The 25,113-nt window shown below is 39.7% G+C and overlaps 1 protein-coding gene and 1 pseudogene across 2 annotated transcripts in view; one reads left to right on the top strand and one right to left on the bottom strand.

Moving 5' to 3' along the window:
* The window catches only part of KPNA6 (karyopherin subunit alpha 6), a 39,683-nt gene extending 17,115 nt beyond the window's left edge, over positions 1-22,568 (bottom strand). The window contains exon 1 of one of the 2 annotated variants that reach the window (XM_006176194.3): positions 22,452-22,568. In XM_006176194.3, the coding sequence (XP_006176256.1) occupies positions 22,452-22,455 (4 nt within the window). In that variant the 5' untranslated portion in view covers positions 22,456-22,568. Of the gene's footprint in view, positions 1-21,973; positions 21,994-22,451 lie in introns of those variants that run through there. The other variant, XM_032495799.1, reaches the window with a different exon arrangement.
* On the top strand, positions 2,862-3,202 carry LOC102506190 (annotated as a pseudogene).
* Positions 22,569-25,113: the final 2,545 nt, after the last annotated feature.

The following is a 25,113-nucleotide window of genomic DNA, read 5'->3' as shown; positions in this document are numbered from 1 at the left end:
TTTTTCCATGTGGATAACCAACTGTCCCAGCATGATTTACTGAACAGCCTTTCCTTTCCCACTAAGTCACTCCTGTCACCAAGCAAATATCTCTCTATGACTAAGCCTAGTTTTACACTCTCTTCCACTGGTCAATTTCTTTCCTGCTCCAATATCACACTATCTTGATTAATAGAATTTTAACAAATCTCTTCATCTGGTAGAGCTGGTCCTCATGCCATAATCCTGAAAAGTGGGTTGGCTCTTTTTGACTTTTAATATTACTTAGAATTTTTGTATCCTTGTCCGTAAGTGATATAGGAAAATAAATAGGACCTTCTCATATTATCCTTCTTTGGTGGTGTTATCAAAAGTGTCCCTTTTTTCCTGTTTTCTGGAAGTATGTGTAAGAGTAAAATAACTTATTTATTAAAAATTTGGTAGAACTCATCTGAAAAGCCATTTAGACCTGGCGTTCTATTTGTAGGAATACTCTTTAGTGCTAATTCAATATATTTAATGATTATAAGGCTGGTAAGACATTCTAGTGAGTCAGTTTCAGCAAGTTATATTATTCTAGTAATTTGTCTTTTTGAGTATGTTAGCTAGCATAAAGTTTTTTTAATCTCTTTAGTCACCTGTAGTTATATTCTTTTTTTCATTCCTAATATTATTTGTGTCCTCTTTTGTTCTTGAGAAATCTCATCAGAGGCTTGACTATTTTTAGTCTTTTGAAAGATCCAAGTTTTGCCTTTGTTGATTCTCTCTACTGGATGATTTCTCTTTTCTACTTTTCTTTCTAACCTCTGTACCTAAGTCATTAATGATCAGACTTTGTATTAACCTTCTAAGACTTGTAAATCACTTTCAAATTAATACCACTGAGCAGGGAGAGCGTTACATTGCAGTCTTACTAGTTGAGGATACAGAATGGAGAGTTCAAGGAGACTGAGACAGCTGGAAATTGTGAGGCAGAGTTCCAAAGAAGACTGAGTTATAGAAGCTGTAAACTGCACAGTTCCCAGAGCTCACAAAGGGATAGAAGGCATCTGACGAACCAGAATGTAGTTACCTCACTGATCACTCAGGGCATTTAGTGAAAACCCTAAAAAGGTGATGCACTAGTAGAGGGATTAAACTATCCCTAGAAAAGACTACTGAAAGCTTAAAAACATGAGACTTAAATTGATCAACTGAGCAGCATGTAACAACTGCCTACAAAGCTCTGAATAGAAAGAAGGAAGGAAGGAAGGAAGGAAGGAAGGAAGGAAGGAAGGAAGGAAGGAAAGAAAGAAAGAAAGAAAGAAAGAAAGAAAGAAAAAAGAAAACAAACAAACAAAACAAACAGGGGTGGGTGGGTATAGCTCAGTGGTAGAGTGTGTGCTTAGCATGCATGAGGTCCTGAGTTCAATCCCCAGTACCTCCATTAAAATAAATAAACAAACCCAATTACCTACCCCCAAGAAAAATTATTTTAAAAATAACCAAAAAAGTGTGGTACTGGCATAAAGATAAACATATAGATCAACGGAATAGAACTGATACGTAATAACCTATAATGAAAAAGAATATGAAAAAGAATGTGTATATATATATATATATATATATATACACACACACATATGACTGAATCACTATGCTGTACACCAGAAACTAACACAACATTGTAAATCAACTACACTTCAACAACAACAACAATAAAAGAATTGAGAGTCCAGAAATAAACTCACACATCTATGCCCAGCCAACTGATTTTTGACATGGGTGTCAAGTCCATTCAATGGATTAAGAATAGTCTCTTCAATAACAACTAAACTTTCAGATCCAAAAGAATGAAGCTGGACCCCTAGCTTACACCACGTACAAAACTTAACTCAAAATGGATCAACAATCTAACTATATAAGCTAACACCATAAAACTCTTAGAACATAGGGTTAAATTTTGATGATTGTGGATTTCACGATGGATTTTTAGCTAGGAAGTCAAAAGCATAAGCAAAAAAAGAAACAAGAAAGTGAAAACATAACTTATAGAATGGGAGAAGTGATTTCCAAATCATCTATCTGATGAGTTTAATATCTAGAATATATAAAGAATTTCTACAACTCAACAACAACAAAAACTTAATTTGAAAATAGGCAAGGGACTTGAATACACCTTTCTCCAAGAAGATACACAAATGGCCAATATGCACATGAAAAGATGCCCCCCAGACATAATTAGTCTGAAGGGAAATGCAAATCAAAACCACAATGAAATACCACTTTGGTGCCTACTAGAATGGCCATAATAAAAATAAAAGAAAATAACAAGCGTTGGGAATGTGTAGAAATTGGAGTCTGCTGCAATGCTGATGGTACAGCTTTTGTGGAAAACAGCATGGTGGGTACTCAAAAAATTAAACATAGAACTATGACCTAACAATTCTACTCTCTGGTATATATCAAAAAGAATTGAAAATAGGGGTCAAGCAGATATTATACGTTCATGTTCAATGCAGTACTATTCACAATAGCCAAAAGGTGAAAACAACCCAAGTGTCCATCAATAGATAAATGGATAAACAAAATGTAGCACATACAGACGATGGAATATTATTCAACCATAAAAAGGAATGGAGTTCTGACACATGCTACAACATGGATGGATCCTGAAGATAGTATGCTAAGTGAAATTAGCCAGAACCAAAAGGGTAAATATTACATGACTTCATCTACATGAGGTACCTAGAGTAGTCAAATTTGTAGAGACAGAAAGTAGATGAGAGATTATTAGGTGCTGGGGGGAGGGGAAATGAGAAATTACTGAGCTCTGTGAGGCACCTAGGATCTGCTTCCATTGCTTCTACCGTAAGGTCGCTCATCAGACCCCAGCAGCCAAAATGGTGAAGCAGGTCGCAAGCAAGTATGCTTTTCAGGAAGCCTTGAACAGTGCAGGAGATAAACTTGTAGTAGCTGACTTCTCAGCCTCATGGTTTGGGTCTTGTAAAATGATCAAGCTTTTCTTTCATTCCCTCTCTGAAAAGTATTCCAATGTGTTCCTTGAAGTAGACGTGGATGACTCTCAGGATGTTGCTTCAGAGTGTGAAGTCAAATGCATTTAAAACCTTTCAGTTTTTTAAAAAGGGCCAAAAGGTGGGTGAATTCTCTGGAGCTAATAAGGAAAAACTTGAAGCCACTATTAATGAATTAATTTAATCATGTTTCTGAAGACATGATCAGCCATTGGCTATTTAAAACCTGTAATTTTTTTATTTACAAAAAGGAAAGATCAAGTATGAAAACTATGGGGGGAGGTATAGCTCAAGTGGTAGAGCACATGCTTAGCATGCATGAGGTTATTGGTTCAATCCCCAGTATCTCCTCTAAGAATAAATAAATACTAAATAAACCTAATTACTCCCCCCACCAAAAATAAATAAATAAATATATATTTTACGTATGAAAACTATATACCTGACTGCCATCTGATAAATGACAATAAAATATTAACTCTACTCTTTTTTTTAAAAAAAGGAAAAGAAAATGAGAAATTATTGCTTAAAGGGAACAGAGTTTCTATTTAGGGTGATGAAAAGTCTGGAAATGGATAGTGGTTGATGATTGAACAACACTGTAGATGCAATTAATGCCACTTAATAATGGTTAAAATGGTGAATTAGGTTATATTTTGCCACAAAAAATTTTTTAAATTGCAGCATATCTCCTCCAATTAAATCTAACAAAGAATTCCCATTTTAAACATTTTTTAAAAAGATTCTGTATGTCTATTTGCATTCATTCATCACAGGGTCAATTATATTAACTGTATTTTCTTATTTTTTGTGTTCCTGATGTTCTGGCATTTGGGGGCCTTACAGACCCAAGGAGAGACTGTCACTCCCATGGCTAGCTAATTCCTAAAGACAACAGACCTGCCTAAGAGCATGCCTTTGCAAACTAACCAATCCAGAGCCACATCTCCTTTATCTTGCCTGTATACCCAGGAAGCAGTATTCTGCTTCATTCCATAGCCCCAAAAGTAGTAGGCAACTAGAGGCTACTCCCATAGCTCAAAGAACCCATAAGTATTCAAATTAGGCAATTCTAAACTATTTACTCTGCCCTAATGGCTCTGGCATAAACCTTCTGCTTGCTTCTGATCATTTTGCCTTCTGACTGCCTGGTGTTTCCCTCTGTGACCCTGTGTGGCACGTGGACCTCTCCCCAACCTGTGAGTATAATAAACTTCTTCCCTCCAAGCCTCATTCTTGTTTCCTCCTGTGGCCGCAGTGACTTTATCATACCTTACCCATATTTACATTTTTAAAACAATTTCAATATTTAAAACTGATAAAAGTGAAGTTGATTATGTTGAAGTACTAGTAGAGGAAACCTTACCAACCTGGTTCTCCCCATATAAGCATATCCCATCCTCTAAATTTCTAATCTGATACAGTTACTAAAAGTATTGCAAAAGGGATGAAAAATAAGTTTTATAGGCACACAGAAAGGGACAAATAACTCTAATACTGCCCCTTTTCTGGAGTGGTTTGGCGTGATTATGATGAGAGTTTAAAAAATTAATCTCCTAGAGGTTGGGGGGAGGCAGCATGAAAGAAGGAAAAGAAAAGAAAACCTCCCAAAGATTAGGGCTGGTTCTTCAAGGAGACCACCTTGAGGGTACAAATGGAACAAGAAAGTTCATAAATGTGAGAGGGGAAAAGAAGTCTATTAAGAGAATCTGAGTGAAAGAGAAATGAAAGTGGAAGTTGAGGAAGGAGCTGATTCTGGAGCTAGGAAATGAAACTTTAGAGAAGGTGCCTCTCTGTTCATTCTGGAAAGTAGCTAGGCAAAACCAACAGCACCAGGGTCTTAAAATGTGCAAGTCTCCACATCTACTTGGTGAAGCCCAAGTCGATTTATTATTTAAAAAAAAAAAGTTCTAGGGGACAGCAGTGGACTCCCTTTGAGGTACCCCTAGCCTGGAGACTAATATGCACAGGACAAATTCCTAAAGGCAACACTGTGGACTGCTGTCCCCATTACCTTTACCTGACACATGGTTTTTCATGACTCTGAGCCTGGGCTCTTCCCAAGGGCTATCCTGTTCTTTGAGCAGAGCTGACAGTGAAGCTGGAAGGAGAACCAGGCTGTGCTGCTTTAGTCACCATGGTGACAAGAAACTATCACAAATATTTGCTTATGACTTCACTGGAGAAGCCAGGAAGGGGAGGTTAGATTGGAAGGAGGAACATCTGCAGAAGCACACCTGGAATCAGCAACCAAAGGAATGCTTGACTCTCATTCAGGGACTAGCAGGTAAGGGGGCTTTTTTCATCATGTACTCCCTACTTGCTGAGGCTGGATCAAGAAATTCATAACACAAATAAACCTTTTCTAGCATCTGACTGTCTTAGGAGACTTTGAGTTTTCTTGGTCAAGGAACTCTCTCAAAGTGAAGAGGTCCCTGAAGTTGTACCTCTCGTTTCTAGGAAATAAGTGCCTAATGTTGCCATGCATTTTCTAAGCTTTTAGAACCAAGGTACTAGCAATAATAATAAGAAATAAGTATGGGCCCTGTTAGGGCCTGAATTGCACCTCATCCTCCACGAATTCATATGTTAAAGTCTTAATTCCCAGTACCTCAAAATGTGACTTTATTTGGAGATAGTCTTTAAATTGATGATTATTTGAGTACGGCAACAGTAATCCAATATGAATAGCACCCTTATAAGAGGAGATCAGATACAGATGCACAGAGAGGGAAAACACCATGTGAACATGAAGACACCTATCTATAAACCAAGGAAAGAGGTCTCAGAAGAAGCCAACCCTGCTAATATCTTGATTCTGGACTTCTAGCCTCCAGCTCTATGAGTGAATAAATTTGCTGTTTAAGCCACTCAGTCTGTGATACTTTGTTATGCAGTCCTAGCAAATTATTATAGGCCCTAATTGATAGATGAAGAAACTGAGTCTCAGGTCACACACTAAGTGAGGAGCCAGATTATTGTTGTACTCCATTTAATCAATGGTATGTTTCAATTTTAAGATTTATAAAAATTTTCAATTATACACATTTTCTCAGAAAAAGGCATACTATCATACAGCTTATAGCCCGCTCTGCCGTGTGTGGGGTGGGAATGATACTAATACATTTTCAAGCTCACATCCTGGACAGATGCTGGCTCTAGGACTTCCCAAATCAAAGTCTTACGTACATGGTCTGTACTTAACACTGAAGCAGTCAGCCTTTTGAAATTATTTCTCTTATCCTAGTGCTAAACTGAGTCGGTGCTCCTCTTTGCAGAGGGAAGGTTTCTAATAAAATGTTATTGTACCTGCCCAGGCACACAGAATGAGCTAAACTTAATGCCTCTTCCTTCAAGAAGGAAAGAAACCTGATTTTTCCCAGGCTAAAATGGCTTTTTCCAGCAGGCCTCCCTTATTTCTCACTAGGAATTCTCTAGCAAATATGCATCACCGTAAGATTCCTGAGTTAAAACACTGGCCACGGGCCAGCTAATTAAAAAGGAAGAAGTAAGAATGTATCAGGACATAGAGCCCAGAGCCTTCACAGCTAGTAAAGTTTGATAATGTGCAAACTCTTTGTAGATATAATCTCTAATCTTCACAGCAATCCTGAGAATCCATTTTACAGATGAGAAAAACAAGACTCAGAGGTTAAGTGATAAGCCAGGAAGCTAATAAGTCAACCTCGACCTGCTTGGCCTCAAACTCCAGGTTTTTTTCATTTCCTGAAAAGGGAAGTAATTGATAACAAAATCCATCAGAATTCCAGTTTGGGGACTGTTCTGTCATCAATAAACAAATCTGCTCCCATTCCAGAATCTCAGTTAACACAAACTCAAATGCCTTAAAAGGTAAAGAGGTTAATGATTTTTAATGAAACAGTTACAATAGAACAGCAGGGATTGCACTCATACTCAATTTTTACAACATTGTGCCAGCCAAACAAAACTGAACAAGGGCTAGGGTGAAATCAGCTGTTAAACAGCTCTTGATTTGAGGACAATTAAATAATTAAATAAGCTTCCCTTTTCAAAAAATGTTTTCATACACAGGATCTAACTGACCTCTATAACCACCAATGAGAAAGATCAGTCAATTAGGAGCATATCCACTTAATAGCTAAGGAACCAGGTTCAGATGTCATGACTTGCAGATCATTTAGCTATTAAACTGTGAAGCTGGGACTGGGATCCAGACCCTCTAATTCCAATCTCAGAGAACTAACTTCCGTCCTCTGAACAGACACATAATTCTTTTCAGTTTGGATCCTGACCTTAGATTAGGTTCTGTCCATCTTGATCTATTTACTCACAGTCATTTTAACTTAAGAATTATTGGCAATTAATTCTCTAATTAGTGCATATAAACAGGGAGCAATTGAAAACTATTACTAAAGATGTTTGCCTAAGAGATTCCCCTCTGCACCCATCACATCTGACTTTCAGGAACTCAACTTCATAATACAGGTTTTTCTTTTGCAGTGAGTTCTCTCCCTAGACCACAAATCTAACCAGCCACAAAACTCATCCAATCTTATCAGTCTCTCTTGATGGCTTCTCCTCCCTACACCTACATAGTCATTTCTATCTTCACTCTCTACGTGATTTCATCCATTCTCATAAATCCTAAATTTACGTCCCCAGCCCAGCTCTTTCCCTTGAGCTCCAGATTCATATATCTGACTACTTATTGAAATTCATTTTAACATCCAAAACTAACTTAATTTCTACCCCCCACACCCACTTCAGCAACAGCATTTACAAGGTACTTAATCCAAATCCTAGGTTTTAAAAAAGCCATCCTTGATTCCTTCCCTTCTCTCACCTCTTTGGTCTAATCTACTGACAAATCCCGCCCCCATTTTATCTCCAAAATCTATCTTGAATGTATTTACATTATCTCTCTCACCCCATCCAAGTGACTATCACCTCTCTCCTGGCTACTAAAACACCTCCCACCCTCCCCAATCCATCCCCACACAATAAAACCAGAGCATACCACTGCTCCTACATAGAAGTAAAATCCTCTTCACAATTTTAAGGCGCTGCCTATACCTTCATCTCATTCACCATTTTACCCTCAGTCATCATATGCTGATGTTACAATGGCTCTCTCAGTATTTGGAAACTATCAAGCTGTTTCCAGATAGTCTTCACATTTCCTGTTTTCTTTCTGCCTTCATTGCTCTTCCCTAGCTCTCAGAATTGCTAGGTCCCTTCCTTGTCACCCTAACCCAACGTATGTTACTTTACTTTTGTCAGGACACCTGTTTTATTTCCTTCATTACACTATTTACAATCTATACCTGTTCTCCATAGGATGTGTAAGTTCTACAAAAACTTTTGTTGTAAGCTCCACAAACACAAAACACCCCCCAGCATCTATGATATAGATACACAAATATTTGTTGAATGAATCATTGTTCAACCATCGATTTAATACTTACTGAATACATACACTGTCCCAGACACAAGGCTTAGCTATAATAGTTGCTTAACAAGTGTTTGCCTGTAAGTGTAAGATAAGGGAAGACGTGTACAGCAAAGGAAACTTCCTTATGACTGGAATGGAGCAGAACTTCCAAAAGCAGATTTTTAGGAGGATTTCTTACTAGAAACCCAGAAACCACAGGTTTCCTCCAGAATTGATATGAAAACTGAATAAAGCACTCAGTAAAACTGTAGGACATAGTCGGCTCAGAAAAAGACATTTTAGACAGCTAAATCCAATGACCTTGTTAGTATTCATTCTAATTGAGTTTCTAATTTGTCACTGAGGATCACTTTTGCTTTCTTGAAACTCTACCCATGATTCTGGCAACACACTCTCCCAGTCCTCTTACCTTTCCAACCACTCCTTCTCAGGTTTCATACTGTGTTCCTTCTCCAATGCCAATCTCTCAATGTCAGTGTGTATCAAAATTCTACCTTTGGTCTTCTCAGCAGAAGCAGCCCCCTTCCCAAGTGATCTCCCTTAGCTTCAACCTCCACTTTTATACCAAGTACCAAATCTCTGTTTTCACCACCTCTGCCTGTTAAGTGTATTTCCAAATACCTACTGGCTGTCTCCACTTCACTGTCTCTCTCCATAAACCAGTTTCTTCTATCTTCTCTAGTTCAGAGTTAATGCAATTACCATTCATCTGCTTTTAGAATCAGCCACGAACCTTCTCTTTCCCACAGACAACAGACTGATAAATTGATTTTTACCTGTGCCAAAGATTCTCCCCTTAACCAAGCTCTCCCGGCTCCTCTGAGCCCTTTCTCAACTAGGCTTCAACCTTGGCCTATAAAGATTTGAACAAAACATGAACATGGTTTCTAACAGCTCAAGGTCACATCACTAGATGACTCTAGCCCCCCATAAAGTGCCTGCCTCAGGAAATCTCAAGGCTGCCAAACAAATTTACTGTTTGAGCCAATGCTTGAAAATAGGGTCGCTGTCTCCCAGGGCTCTGTGGGAGGATAGGAGACTGCCTTCAACAAGCACCAGTAGCAAACCCAGGTGGGTTTCACACGGACCAACCCCCTTCCTCACATTCTGTAATTTTTCATTTCCCTGACTTTACTAATCTCCCCCTTACAACTTCCCCCATTCCCTCGTCCTTTCTTTAAAGCACCCAGTTACCTTTGTACAAATCAAAGTTGAAATCAGTTCATACTTTGCTCTATTGCAATAGCATATTACTGGTTAAAATCTGTCCTTAGACCACTTTGTCTCCGGCTTTGTTTATCTTTGACACCTGTTACTGTAAATTGGTTCCTACTGACAACCTCCAATGACCCTGTTTTAGTTCACAACTTATCACCTCTCATTCTAGACCATTAAATCTTTCAGAGCAAGAATCTACAGCACAGTGCACAACATATACATACTCTCAAAGGTTCTTTCCAACATCTTAAACTCCAGTTTTCCAAAGGATCTGAAGTGGTTTACAATAAATTCAACAAAAAATACAAAACCCAAAAATCTGGAATAGGAATATACAAATTTGTACAGAAAATGGGGAAAGATGAATGCAGATAAGCAGGACCCAGAGAATCACTTAATTATTAAAACTGAGTTGCATTTTGACATGTCAGCTACCTGTCAGCCAAATAAAGCAATATGAATGAGGACTTACATAATTCTCATTATCCATGATGGTGTCCTTTGAAGCACAAAAACCTTAAATTCTGACTAAGTCCAATTTATTCTTTTTGGGTTGGGAGGTTGCTTACACTTTTGGTGTCACATCTAAAAACCCTGCCTAATCCAAGGTCATGAAGATTTACCTCCTATGTTTTCTTTAAAAAGTTTAATAGTTTTAGCTGTTTACATTTAAGTCTTTGATCCAGAGTTAATTTTTATATACGGTGTAAGGCAAGAGGTTAGCTTCATTCTTTTGAAGATGCATACCTATTCTTTTTAGGCATTATATATAGCAGTAGCATATTAGAATAATCAAAATAAACCAGTGATTTACACAAGTTTATTTGGAGGGGAGGGGGAGTAATTAGATTTATTTACTTTTTTAAATGGAGGTACTGGGTATTGAACCCAGGACCTCGTGCATGCTAAGCATGTGCTCTACCACTTGAGCTATGCCCTCTCCCCACACAAGTCCTTTTTCTTTTCCCCCCCTTTTTTTAACCCTTATGTCAAGGGCTGACTATCAATAGATCTCGAGGCAGCTGCTCTGCTACTTACGAAACCCTGACCCAGAATACACAAGTCCTTTCTTAACGAATTTAGCATGAATTGAGATGCCTTCAAAGTTTTTTAAATAATTGAACCAATCTATTAAACTAACAAACTATTTTGGTATATAAGTTCCTTTCCTGTGTCAAGTTACTTATTTCTATATCCTGCTAGGAGACCTCCGTCAAGCACTGAGGCAGGCAAGGATCCTGATGCTCCTACCAAGAAAATCATACATCTGTGTCCTCACTGCTAGATGTGAAGCAGTCTTCTCAAATTCAGTTCAGAACTCTTTCCAAAGTCTCTGCGCATGGTGAAAAGTTTTTATCTACTAAATCCAGACTGAAAGCCAAGATTTCCCTTTTGAAACTGCCAAAGTCAATCTCTAACCTCTAGAGAGGGATGTTCCCAGGGAAAATTCAAATTTCATTGGTAATGACTTAGTAACAATTTTGCTTAGTTTTTAGTCTAAACTTATACAGCATCCCCATTTCAGAAGTGAGGAAACTGAGGCATAACTTGCAAAGGACGCAGCTAATAAATGGAAGACTCTAATCCAGATCTTTCTGACTAAAGCCAACGCTCTCTCCATTACATATACTTTACTTAACAACATACTAGCTACAGTGGACTCCTTTGTTATTTCTTAGAAGTATCAGTGTTCCCTCTTGGATTCTACCATCCTATCCATTGCCTGACTCAATCCCTCAAATGAGATGTGGTCCAGTTCTTGCCAGGAACAGGGAATACAAATATCAGATGATACCAACACAGATATGAAAGAAAGTAGAAAATTGTAGGGACTGGCAGGTAGCTAGGTAGTCGTTTGATGGCTATTTGTCACTTCAAAGGAGAAACAAAAACAACTGTGAGTTAACTCTATCTGTTCTTGTTTTTAAAGCCCCCCCTCATCGTGTGTGTGTGTGTTTGTGTGCACGCGCGTGCAGGAGGGAGGGAGTAACTGGTAGTGGTGGCAGCTGCGTTAATACAAAGTTGAGGGAAACAGGATGAGCTGAGGTGAATGCTATTTCAGTCTGGTGTAGGGTTTGAAAATCTTTTTTTTAAATCTTTTTAAAATGTTCAACATTATGTGAATGGGCAGAGTATCTCCAAGGGTTTATATTAAAAAGAAATACCTAGGCTACAGGAAGGCAGCTGTGCTGGATGAACCATTAACAGGCACGTTGGGAACAGCGTGGTATTGGTGAAAGGATCTACAAAGTCAGACAATCTGACTTCTGGTCTTGCTCCTTAACAAGTGTACAACCTTGGATGTCACTTACCTGCATCTCAATTTTCCTACCCTTACCCTATCTACCTCAGAGTTATACTGAAGATCAAATTAGAATACACATGAAAGTACTTTGTAAATAGTGAAATGTTGTGCTGGTAAGGTAGGACTAGGTTTGGTAATAGCTTTTCACACTTCTCTCAGAGCTTCATGACCAGGAAATACTGTAAACAAGAAAACAGTATGAAACAGGTCTGACAGCGTGAGGCTCTCTCAGGGTGTTATTTGCAAGCGTGTCAGAACTGCCAATCACCAAGACAATGGGAGAGACTCCTCTATGGACAACTGGGTTAGTCCACAATGGGGCCACAATAAGGCTGCTCATATTCTGGCAGATCCTCACAGGGCTCTCAAATATTCTATCCCAACATTTTAAACTTCAGTTTTCCAAAGGATCTGAAGTGGTGATCACTGGGCTGGAGAGTGATCACTCTGGGAAAAAAAGTTAAAATCTTATAAACTAGGTTTAGCTAATAGATCACTTGGGGAAAACTATCTCCTGAACACACAACTTTATATTCGAAGCTCAGGGCCTAAGTGAAGTATGGTACACTGAGGTTCTGGATCAACCAGATAAAGTTGACAGTCCCAGTTTTCTAATCCTAATTCTCTCCGAGGATTTACTAGTCCTTTTGGCCTGTCTATATATAAATGCAATGCTCAGATCTAGGAATGGGGAATGGAGGGTGGTGAGAGACAGGAGAGAACCAGCATAGCTACAGTCCAATTTCTCCAGAAGAAAATTTCCAAATATCCCTTTTAGACTGCAGAATCTGGAGGCTCTTGCTTTCCAAGGGACATCCCACTGCCACAACCACTAGGTACTACAAGGAGTTAAAATGATTTAAAGTAGGGAAACCAAAGAACTCAACTTCCATTTAAGCCAAAGCCAAAGCCAAAGCACTCATTGAGTATCTCCCAAACACTCACACTGTTCAAGGAATCAAGATGAAAAAGGAAAATCCAAATGGTTATCTCCAAATTGACGCAAATAGACAAATGATTTATTATGCATTTAATAAAATGTGTGTGCCAGGCACTTTGCAAAAGTTTCTGCCTTCAGGAAGCTTTACAACCTAGTTTAGACTCACAGCATGAAAAAAAAGATAATCTAAGTGTGCAATGACATCAGAGGGTCAAAGTGAGAACTATTTTTACTGTGTGGTGATCTCTGAAATGGTCTTTGAAGGCTAGATTGTTAATATTTTTGAAGGTAATGGGGTGAGGAGGGAGAGCAGGTCGCCAGGAGCAAAGATCAGAGATCAGAAACCCCAAGGTTGGTTTGAGGAATAAGACCAGTTTGGTTAGGGACGTATAAATACAAAGTTCCACAAGCAAAACGCCTCTGAGATCTAACAATGAACTTCTGGCTCCTACTCTGCAGCACTATGTCCCTCCATCCCCAGTCTTTCGACAAGGAGGGTTCTGCACTGTCTGTAGGCTGAATTACACAAATCCCTCTGATTAGCTCTTCTTCATTTAACTTTTGGTAATACAAAGAAAGGACTTTTCCAACAGCCCTTCTTAAAAATTAAAAGCAGGATTTCTCTAACCTATATATTAATCCAAAAAGAAGAAGCTAGAATTGTGAGGCAATCTTCTGAGGCCCTATGTACGAAGAGCCCAGGACAATATGGAGAAGCACCAGATTGAGAGGCCATACAAAGGGAATACTTTCTGTCCCCATGAGACATGCTATGAACAGACACTCAACGTTGCGCCTCAAATTCTGTCAACTCCTTCCAATATAATGTAGGGGGAAAGAGCACCGATTTGGAATTCAGGTGAGCTGGGTCCCAACTTCATAACCATGGGCAAACCACCCACTATTTTGAATCTCTGCTTCCATTATCTACAAAATGAGAATAATAAACTTTACAGCCCAGTATGACTGATAAGGTAATGTGAAAGTGTCTAGGGCCTAAATGCTGACAACCAATGGTATTTCCTTTTCTTCTCAGCTCCTACTCTGAAAGGTCTCAATTCCCTATAATGCCTTAGTATGTCATTTTTCTTGTTGGGTTTTCTTGAGTATTACATGAGCAACACTGACACCGACTTCATGAAAGGCAGACAAAAAGTATGCAAGAACTGTACTACAGAGCTATGGCAAATAGATGGCCTTTCAAGAGGAAGACTGAGAGACTCTCTGAACTGACGGCTGACTCTTGAAAGTCATGTGACAAGACGTGGACTGTGCTTGCCTGTCATGCCCTGTGGATGTTATTTATGTTTGATCCTCAGTGTTTTTTGTGTGTGACACAGGCTTTAGTAATTAAACTAAAAGTTTACATTTTATTATTTAATTCTATAAATTAAAATGTCCTGATTAATTATGCCAAGTGCTAAAAAGAAAAATGCTAATAATATCTGAATGACTACCTAGCAGCTAGTTATATTCTCATATCAAACAAAAGTTAAAACGTTTACTAAAAACAGAAACAAAACAAAAAACCAAAAGTTTACTAAAAATAATTTTAAGAAATTTTTTTCTACTGTTTTGCTTTTTCTGGAAAATGAAGAGCTTTAAAGGATTTCTAAAATTTCAATTACATTGTTTATGTATTTATAAATGCTAATTTACATATGCAATATGATACCTTACAATTTATGTAAGTAAACTACATTGAAGATACTCAGCAAATACAGCTATAAACTTAAATATAAATAGGTTTTTAATTTAATTTTTAACTTAAAAATCTTGTTTAGTCATTCTTAACCTTGCACTGAATAAAAAGCAAGCTTTATGCTTACTCTTTTTATGTATAAAGCACAGTTACAGTACATAAAAAGATATAGAGTATTTCTGTGTATTAAAATTCCACGGGAAAGATGAATTAGGGGAAAAAAATGTCTAAAAAAGCTTCTTAAAGGTGATAATGAACTGAAAGGCTGAGGAAATACTGATATAAGGGATTAGGAATCTGTACCAATATATTCTCAGCTTTTCAAGCCAGAAACTTGGGTCACCTTTGACAATTTCTTTTCCCTTATCCCCATATCCAATCACTAAGAATGATGGGCTTTATTTCCTAATTATTTCTAGACTCTGTCTCTTGTCTTTTATTCTCCATTCCTACTGCCAATGCCCTAATTCAGATCTTCATAATCTCTTACCTAGACTTTATAAGAGCCTATTAACCTGTTCCTTTTCTCTTAATGCCAAATTTCTCCAAACGGTTTGCCACTCCTCTCATTTCTTAGTCCACTCCAATTTGCTTCCATGCCATCAAAACTGTTTTTGGTGAAGACACTGATCAAGTGCATGATGCTAAACTCAGTAGACTTTCTCAGTCCTTATTTTGCTGGCCCTCTTGGCAGCACTCAATCTTGACAGCCATTTCCTTCTTCTTGAAACTCTTTTCCACTGGTTTATTAGACATCAGTCACTCCTTGTTTTCTTCAGATTATGGCTACTGATACCCTTCTTCCTGCACATTAAAGCTGATGTACCTTGGGTTTCTCTTTTCAGCCTATCTCTCATGATACTTACTTTTCATAGGTCCTACCAGTGATTCCCATGGTTTTAGTTACCATATAGAGATAAATAGATAATAATCCTCTATCTCCATCCCCAGACCCTACTCTTGAGCTCCAGACTTCTATATCCATTTGTTTTCTGGATACCTTTTCTTGGAGTTAAAAAGGGATACCTTAAAATATCCAAATTTAAACTCAACTCATTTAATGGCATCACTATCCACTCTGCTGCTCAAGGCAAGAGCCCTAGGTGTCATGCTTAATTCCACTCTCCCCACGCCTGCTTCAGCCTCCAGGTGAAATTAATAACCAAGCCCTGCCAATTCAAATATCTAACTCTCTTATTCTCTATTACCACCTCAATCACCATCAACATCTCTTACTAGGATGACCACACTACTACTTAAGAACTAATTCAAGAACCTGCAGGTTGGAATTCTATTGCAATTTAATTCATTCTCCCCAGCAGTCCAAGAAATATAATAAATATAAATAAATAAATTTGATCATGTCATGAGACTGAAACCTTTCAATGGTATTTCACTGTCATCAGGATAAGGTCCAAATATCATTCCCCTCATTCTACCAATCCATCTAGCCAACAAACCTTTTGCTTGTGAAGTAATCATTCCCATCCTGTCACTGACAACTCCTATCCACAGGTCAGGTCTCATTAGCTTAAAGGCCTTCCCCAATTCCCCTAGGCTGGGGTGGACCCCCTTAGCACTGTGGACTGCCCCACGCCAAATACTTCTCATTTTATATTGGCCTCCAAAGCATGTGACACAAAATCAATAGGGATGTGGGAAGAAAAACATATATATGTGTGTGTGTTTACTAATATAGAAATGAATATATTAAGACATGTAATATATACTAATATATATTAATAAGACTTCATTGATATTAGCCTATTAATACTGGCAACTTTTATCTGTTGGTCAGATGGCCAAGTTTTCCTGAAGGAAGTTATCCCAAGCAGGTGAAGATACTCATTCATTCACATTTAACATACTGCATCACACTGTAGTTTGTGTGCCTAGTTAAATGGATTTACAAGTTATCTAGTTTTAACTAAATTAACATTTATAAGGTAAATAGCTTAGAGTCCTATGAAGAAACTGAATGGAGGATAATGTTAATAATGCAAGCAAGAGGAACAAAGAAACAGCAAAGCTGATGTCTCTGGAAGTAAGACTCCTAATTATCAGAATTTCACCTGCCATGTCAAAATAAAACAAAATAAAATAACATAATGACCAGCTAATAGATCTAAGTTAGCCAAAGATTTTAAATTATCTACTAGATTATTTAAAATATGGACTTATAATCTCTTGTGCATCTTACTCCAAATGTATAATATGCTTAAAAAGAATACTTACTGAATGTACAATGATATCATGATCAGCAAGACATGTAAAAATGCTTGTCTTCATCTTAAAAAAAATTTTTTTAACACACAGAATTTGGTAAAATACATAGACTGCTTAAGAAATAGTTAAAATACATAGAATATTAATTAGACAAAATTTATAAATAAGACAGGTGGTTCTTGGGCTATATTTGGCCTCAAATAGTCTATCTTTGGTTAGCTTAATGTTTTCAGATTTTATTTCTTTCTTTAAAAAAATCTATTTTTATTTAAGTCGATGTTTTTAGATTTTAAAAGTTAACTTTTTAAATATTTAATTCATTATGAAATCATATGAAAATCCAGATTTACAACCTCTCAAGGGGCAGAGGGGCTGTGGAAAGGGATGGGAAATTATGCAATAAGGCAACACTAGACCTACATTCCTCCATGGCAACAACTGGCTGGAGCTCACCAATTGTGTGGGACTCTCTAGGTGTCCTGCCAGTGTCCATCTGGTTGATTTTACTCAATCACTCATTAGAATTTAAATTCTGGGATTTCACTAGAAAGATATATTTTTGTCTGTTTTGTTCACCACTGTATTTCCAGGCCCTAGACAGTTGCTGGCATATAGTAGGCATTCAGTAAACATTTGCTGAAATTAACGAGTAAGTGTTGCCTGCCTGTCCTAAAAATGTATTTCTGACAAGTATTCATAATATGTTTCTGCCTTCTCCTAAAAGATGGATTAATCCTTTATATTTAATATTTAGCACATGGCCTGACACTAAGTACTTTATTTGTTCACTGATCGACTAACAGCAGTTAGTTATCATTTATTGAGTACTTACTGTGTACTAAACACGATGCTAAAATACTTCACAAACATTAGCTCATTTAATCACCCTAACACTCCTGTGAGGCGGATACTATTATTCCTATTTTAAGAGATGAGGAAAATAGGGCTCTGGAGATTAAGTAACTGGTCAAAGATCTAATTATATTACAGAATGAAATAACTATAACACAAGATAAAATATGAAAAGGGTTACATGAAAGGCAAGAACAAAGTGCTACAGAATTCAGAAGGATATCTTACTTCCAGTTTGGAAAGCATAAAGAATGTATTTGGGAAAGGTCCATGAAGAAGGTAGCATTTAAACTAGATCTTGTAAAAGAGGCAAGATTTCCAAAGGAAAGGATGGGTGGGGAAGAGACTGCTTAGGTCATTTTCTCTATCAGGAATGCTGAAGTACATACCAAGAAGGTGGTCTGAGTAGAATGCAGCATATGTGGATAAACATTAAATGGAGTAAGACTAGTACAGTCAACAGGAAGGCCTTGAATACCTGACCCTATGGGTTATGATTTTATCCTGTAGACCATAAGGAGTCCACGAAAGTTCCTAAGCTAAGGAGTACAGTGATAGGGATCAGGTGAGTGTTTTAGCAACACTGCTATAGCACAAATGGTAATGGTAGAGGAGGCTGTAGGACAGATTCAGAGGGCTCCTGAAATAACACCACCTTGACAATCTACAATATTTTTTGGTATCTAGTATTTTACTGAATCTTCACTATCAACATTAATAAATAGTATTATCCATATTTTCATGTCAAGGAGCCTGAGACTCATCAAGGTTCAAGACCACAGAATTTATAGGCTCTGTGAGACTATGTTGTGACAAAAACCAACACGAAGCAATTTAGGGACGACATCAGTAACAGGATCACACAGCATCCAACAACTGCCAATACAGAAAGGGAAGAAAAGAATAAGGAACCAAAGATGGGTAAGATTTTTATCTTATGCCCTAGTGTCTGGGCCAATGGTTCCACTGTCAACAAAAATGCAGAAAGTTTGAAGGGAGGGATAAATCAGGAGTTTAGGATTAACAGATACACACTACCATACATAAAACAGATAAACAAGGACCTGCTGTACAGCACAAAGAACTATATTCAATATCTTGTAATAACCTATAATGGAAAAGAATCTGAAAACATATATATATATATATATATATATATATATATATATATATATATATATATACACACATATATATATACACACACAATCTGAATCATTTTGCTGTACTCTTGAAACTAACACAGCATTGTGAATCAACTATATTTCAATTAAAAAAAAATGCAGGAAAGGCATGCCAGAAAGGGGGAGTGTGTTTGATGCTTGTGGGACACTTAGTTTAGTGCCTTCTCAATTTAGTGCCTTCCTGACCTGGAGGGGTTATCAGAAAGGTTTTGTTACTTGCAGCCCAAAGCAAACTAAAGCAGCCTTCAGTATCCTAGTTGAGCCCCAGTGACAGGACAATTTCAAAAAGATCATGAAGAGTTCAGGTTCTTTCCATCTTGTCTTCCCTCACCCTTAGAACTGCCTGTTCTTATTTATGAATTCTGCCTCATGATCCCAGCATCGCTAATGGCAATTTCAGCGTCAGAAAAGGGCTCTTTCCTTTCCTGAGGCAGAATACTGCCCTTAGAAGCCCTTATTTTGGTTAGAACCATACTACCTAAGCAGTCCTCTAGAGCTAGTAAGCTCTGACCTTGTGCAAGATACCGAACCTCTCTGTGCTTCAGTTTTTTCAACTTAGAATGTGAGAATCTGATAATTAAGTGAATTAGTATTACAGTACTTAGTGTCTAGCACATAGCAAGTTCTATACAAGTGTTGGTTATTATTATAGCTTTCTCATCTCTCTTTTTTTTTTTGAAGCTCACACACATAGCTTGGTTAAATTATAAGTTGGAAAAAAAAAACCTGCCAAATTTCTTTTAAACAAGAAAGGCTTTTCCAGAAGTCCTCCAGGCTTCCCCTCACATCTAATTAGCCAGATCTGCATCACATGCCCATGCCTAAATTGATCACTGCTTAGGGAGATAGAATTTACAATGACTGGTTTAGAGTTTATATTAATCAAGACCCACCCGGTGGGGCTGGGAAGATGCTGCCAGATTCCTGATTAGCAGGATGGCAGGAATAGAGATAAAACAACCAGTATCTGTCAAGACTTAGTCTTGAGAGGCTGTGGTCTCTGCTAGGGAGGATTAGAAAAACTAACTTCTAGAGCTGCAAGCATCACTCCCACAGGGCTCCTAACAGCAGTGAAATCACTACAAAGTGTGTTAAGGCTAGTCAAGTTTGGTGCATGCGAAATAGTATAGGATATGGGCCAGAGCTTGAAGAGAATATGCCTAAGAGGTAATGCAAAACAGCAGGTTCTAGATTCGGGGAGGTGTGGCGCAGGTCATGTCAGTGTCCCCAGCACTAGGGCCCAGATTATCAGCCTTGGATTAGTCACCTAATCTCAAGCCCTGTTCACTCATTTATAAATGGGGATAACCCAAAGAACCTCAGATTTGATGTTAGGATCAAATATAAGGATCACCCCTGTGGTATAATGATCAGAGAAAAAAACAAAACAAAAAACAACCCTCCCTGAAAAAACCCCACAGAACAAAAACATCAGTAGCTGGGTGTTTAGAAAGACAACGTGCAAGGTGAGGCAGGGGGAGGTACCAGAAACGGAGCTGCAGAGAAAAGGGGAGGCTGCCTGACGCTAGACTAAAAATGCCTTTCAGGACCCCAGTCAGTTTGTTGCTCTACGGAAGAACTTTCATTTCAAAGGTTACCAGAAAAGGACTAACTTTAATCACACCTTAAGTCTTCTTAGAGGTTTATGTGCAGCAAAATGGGTAAGAATCCCACTTCTGGCTTTGCTGCTTACTAGCTGTGTTATATTCTCTGAGGTAGTTTCCCAATCTGTAAAAAAATGAGTAATTAACTGCCAAACTTATTTCACTGGGCTTAATAAACTAAACATTAGCTCCTTCCCTTTGAGGCACCAGTATTCCTGAAATTGAAGGCCAATACAAAATCTGTAATATAAAAGCCCTCAGAAATTTTCATTGATACAAAAAGCTGCAGTTACAAAGACAGGCCTATCATTCTTAATAGAGGATTCTGGAAACCGGAGTGCTTAAGGGAAAGAAACTAACATTACTGAAGGTGGAAAAGAATCTGTTCTGATATTTATACAGCCCTTACTGTCTGCAAACACTGTGGTATCTTATTTAGTTCTCAAACACCTCGATGATAACACTGCCCCCTCCCCTCTTTCTAGAGATGAGAAAAGGAAGGCTCAGAAAGGAAGGAAAATAACATTTATTGTGGACTGCGCTAGATGCTTTCCATATGCGTTACTGCATTTGACATTTAAGTGACTTCTCTGGATGATAGCTAGGAGGTAGCAGGCAGGATTATAATACCAGATCTAGTAATTGCCTTGAAGTTCAAGGGAATAATTTATGTTTCCTCAGGATCAGGGAGCTTACAAAACTCAATCCCAGAATCTCATTTATCTCCCTCACCTCCAACACACACACACACACACACACACACAAATAGCTGGGGTTAGCAATTCACTTTGGAATTTTTCAGTTTCTTTCAGATTAAAGATTTCAGAGTGGGCCCACTAGCAAAAACAAATCAAAACAAAACAAAACACCTTTACAACTCTGCCCAGGGTTAAAAGCTTTCTTTTCCCCTTTTCCAGCACAACCACTAGGGGGCCAGGCCATAAAGAACAGCAGCTATAAACTAGGGCTCTGGAGTGATCACCCTGGTTTAAGCTGACTGTGTGACCTTGGGTAAGTTACTTTACCTCTCTAAGCCTCAGCCTCCTTATCTGTAAAACAGGGATAACAGTAGTATCTATCTCACTAAGTTGTGCATATTAAATAAAACGTGACAATAAAGCAATCAGAACAATGCCTGCACATAGAAAAAGCTTAGCAAAGTTAATAGTTTTTATTGCTGGACTGGAAGTACCACTGATGGTTCTGTCCCTAAGTCCAAAGACTCCGCCATCATATTATCTCTGAGCACAGGCCTGGCTAGCCAGAGTCCCTTTAGAAAGAGCAACAGGTCTCTCCTTTTCTCCTAACCGGGGATGGGCCCAGAAACCTAAAGTCCCCGACCTATATATGGCCACAAGGTCTTGGCACTGGTTTTCTACCACTACAACGGCTGTCACTCTGAACCCAACCGAACCACCCCATTTCCGCCTCGGCTCGGTAAGTTCTCCCGGCCTTCAGCGGCCCAAGCTGCCTTCAGCATGGCTGCCCCTAGTTACAGGCCTGGAGCTGGTTCACCTGGCGTCCCTTCGCCAGAGGGCTCTCTCTGCGACGTAGGCAGGATTTCCCTGAGTTCACGGGAGCCAGTGAATCCAGTTAAGATGCGCGTCGGTCAAACACGCCTGGAGAAGGCTCCCTTAAGCGCCACCAGGGCCTGACACCGGGAGCCCGGCCCCCAGCTACAGGCTTTGCGCAGGCCGGGGGTCGAACCCTTTCTAGCCTCCAGGAACGCGTGGGATCCGGCTCAGGGTCACCACGTGGGGGCTACAGGAGAGGCAAGGTGTTCCTGGAACCAGCCCCCAAAGACTGCTCCCCGCATGGGCCCTAACCCAGCCCCAAACTGGCCTGAGCGACACTCCCAGCCTGCCTTCTCCCCTCAAACCTATTTGTATGGAATTCAAGACATCCTCGGCCGACTGGAGACAGGCTCTCGCCAGACCCCAAACCCCAAGACTACCTCAGCCCGAGACCCCAACTGCCTGGTATCCTTACTCACCCATCGCGGCCCCGCTCGCTCCTACTTGGCGGCGGCAGCTTCGGCGGCAGCTTCAGCAGACAATATGGCGGACCTGCAGGACGGCAGCCCGAAATGGACAAACTACTTAATATTCAATCCCGAGGAGAAACGCGCTTTCTGCCCCACCGCCTAGATTACCCAGAGAAGCGCATTTAAAGGGACCGCAGCTAAGAAAGACAGGGAATAGGGATGGAATATGAAAAGAGTGGGTGGAGAAAAACTGGAAGGGATACCTACTAAAGAAAGGTATGCGTGCTTAGGATTTCTCGACTTTATCTGCTACTATTTCCTCTCTGGAGTGAAGTCTCCCCTAGAAACTTTTTCTTTCAGAAAAGTATTCCTTCCTTTTGTAGTTACAGCCATGCCTAGACTCTGAGCTGAATATGAGTAAGGAATCCTCTGGAAAGGGGAAGTGACTTGCTCGAGAATATAGAGATTAGAAAATGAAGAAGTCAAGAGTAAAACCGATTACAATCTTAATGGAGAAAAGAAGTAGGAAAATGAGACTGGGGTAGCGCTTTATAGTTGATAGGGTTATTTCATTTATCCTCACAGCAAGCTCTCTGAGGGCAAGAGAGGTCGATTCTATATTGTTCATCACTGCATCTCCAGCACCTAGCACACACTATATGGTACGTGGTAAGTACTCCATAAATAATTGTTGAATGAATACACAAACTAATGAACAAACATATGAGTTAACACAAAATAAGTGATATGATCTCCCTTTTTAGAGATGAGGAAATTGAGGCTCTGAGTGTTCATGTGCCTTTGAATCATGGAATTTATGGCTGGTACACATTAGATCTCCCTTTTTGCGTAATGGCATGCCAGTCCTCCCATCCCCCACCTCAACACACAGAGGAAGGCTGTGTCTTCAAGTCACCAGTCCCAAGAGAGAGCTTTCTTTTGGAATCCCAGGTCCTGTCACAACAAATTGCCATGTCTAGTTATGTGCCTGGCCCATGAAGGGAAACAACTCTAAAAGCCAACTCTAGGGTCAGGAAAGGAAGCGTTGTCTTTCTTTTCCTACTGCCACGGCTCAAGGTCAGACCTCTTCATTCTTTGCTGGTCTATTTTACCTGTCTCCTCATTTGTCTCCTGCCTCCAGTTTCTCCCACTGGCACCCACTGTCTCTTTAAAAGCAGAGACCGTATCATAACACTCCTCTGTTTAGTGACTTCCTACTCCGTCTTAATGCCCAAACATTTCAATCTGAAAGTTAGACTGGTCCTTACTGGCTTCTTGGGCTACTATTCCCCACCAGATAACCCAGATTCCATCCGTATCTAGGGAAACTTTTCCCCAAATACCCTCCTATCTTCTTTTGTGTCTTTGCATATGATCTTCTATCTGCTTGGAATGCGGTGCCCTCCCTTCCCCCTTGACCGTGAAGTGAACTACTCATGTTTAAGACCCAATTCAATTCTCACCTCCTTGAAAGACTGTCCAGACAGAGTCAGAGTAATCTGTCCTCTCTGCTCCCTGGTGCCCTGGACACACATTTTCCTCAGCACTTGGCACCCTAAGTTGCTCACAAGGTGTCTCTTTCTCCTGGTTGTCTTTTGGAAGGGACAGTATCTTCCTCATCTTTGTCTCTGTCCCAGTGCCTGGCACAATGCCTGCCTCAACAGAGGCACCAAAAACATTTGCTGCAGTGTCTGTCTCCTATACACCACCATGGGAACATCTGCGTGACTTGTGGCCAAACAAGTGCTCAGGGAATACAGGCAGAGACTAGAACAGAGTGTCTAACTATATATATAACTGTGTCTCCTCTCCTGCCAACCCCTGAATCCTCCAACCTATGCTCCATAGGAGCCAGGTGGCCTTCCAAGCAGCTTTGTTTCCATTCTAGCCCTTGGCCTTGCTCACACACCCTCCCTAGCCCAGAACCATTGGTCCTCCCTGATCCAGCCCCTGCAGACCTTTCCAGCTCCAGCCCACCTCATCTTTCCTGCACCAGGAAAGATTCTGTTTACCATCCTTAAGTACACCAGAATACTCCAAATCTCTGTGCTATTTCCCATGCTCTTTATTTTCTCTGCTTGAAGCACCTTACCTCCACTTGTCCACCTAGGAAGCGGCTGATACAACTCAGACTATCCCCTCTTCCAAGAAGTCCTGAGAGCATTCAACATTCTCTCCTGTGCTGTTCTGGACCTTGTAACTGTTATACCCATCCCAGCATAGTCTTGGCATCTTCACCATCTACCACAGCATCTGGCACAGAGCAGGGTCTCAGTGACTGCCTGCTGGGAATCAGGACATCACATTCTGCTAGGATAGTAATGTCATCTTTCAGACGGTTTTGGGGCCCAGCTCTACCACTTTCTAGCCTTGTTACCTTGGGTGAGTCACTATAGCTCCCTGAGCTCGTGTTTTTCACCTACAGGAGTGACAGCACCTAGGGTTGTCATAAAAGGTGGATCAAGGCAAGGCCTGTAATACGCATAGAGCAGCCTCTGGTTCAATGAGCATTCAGCAAGCTCACTGCTGCATGACCTCCGGTGTCTCCTCAGCTCTTCTCTGCTGGAGAAGGCAGAGCTCACAGGGGCCCCAGAAGCCACACATAGGGCTTCCTGGCCCAGAACCCCACACCTCTGCTCTATGCTTGACAGGCAAGAAGAGGAGAAAGAAA

Source organism: Camelus ferus, chromosome 13 (genome assembly GCF_009834535.1).
Source record: "Camelus ferus isolate YT-003-E chromosome 13, BCGSAC_Cfer_1.0, whole genome shotgun sequence".
Lineage (NCBI taxonomy): Eukaryota > Metazoa > Chordata > Mammalia > Artiodactyla > Camelidae > Camelus > Camelus ferus.
Note: the sequence above shows the minus strand (reverse complement) of the source record. Positions and strands in the feature narration are given on the sequence as shown.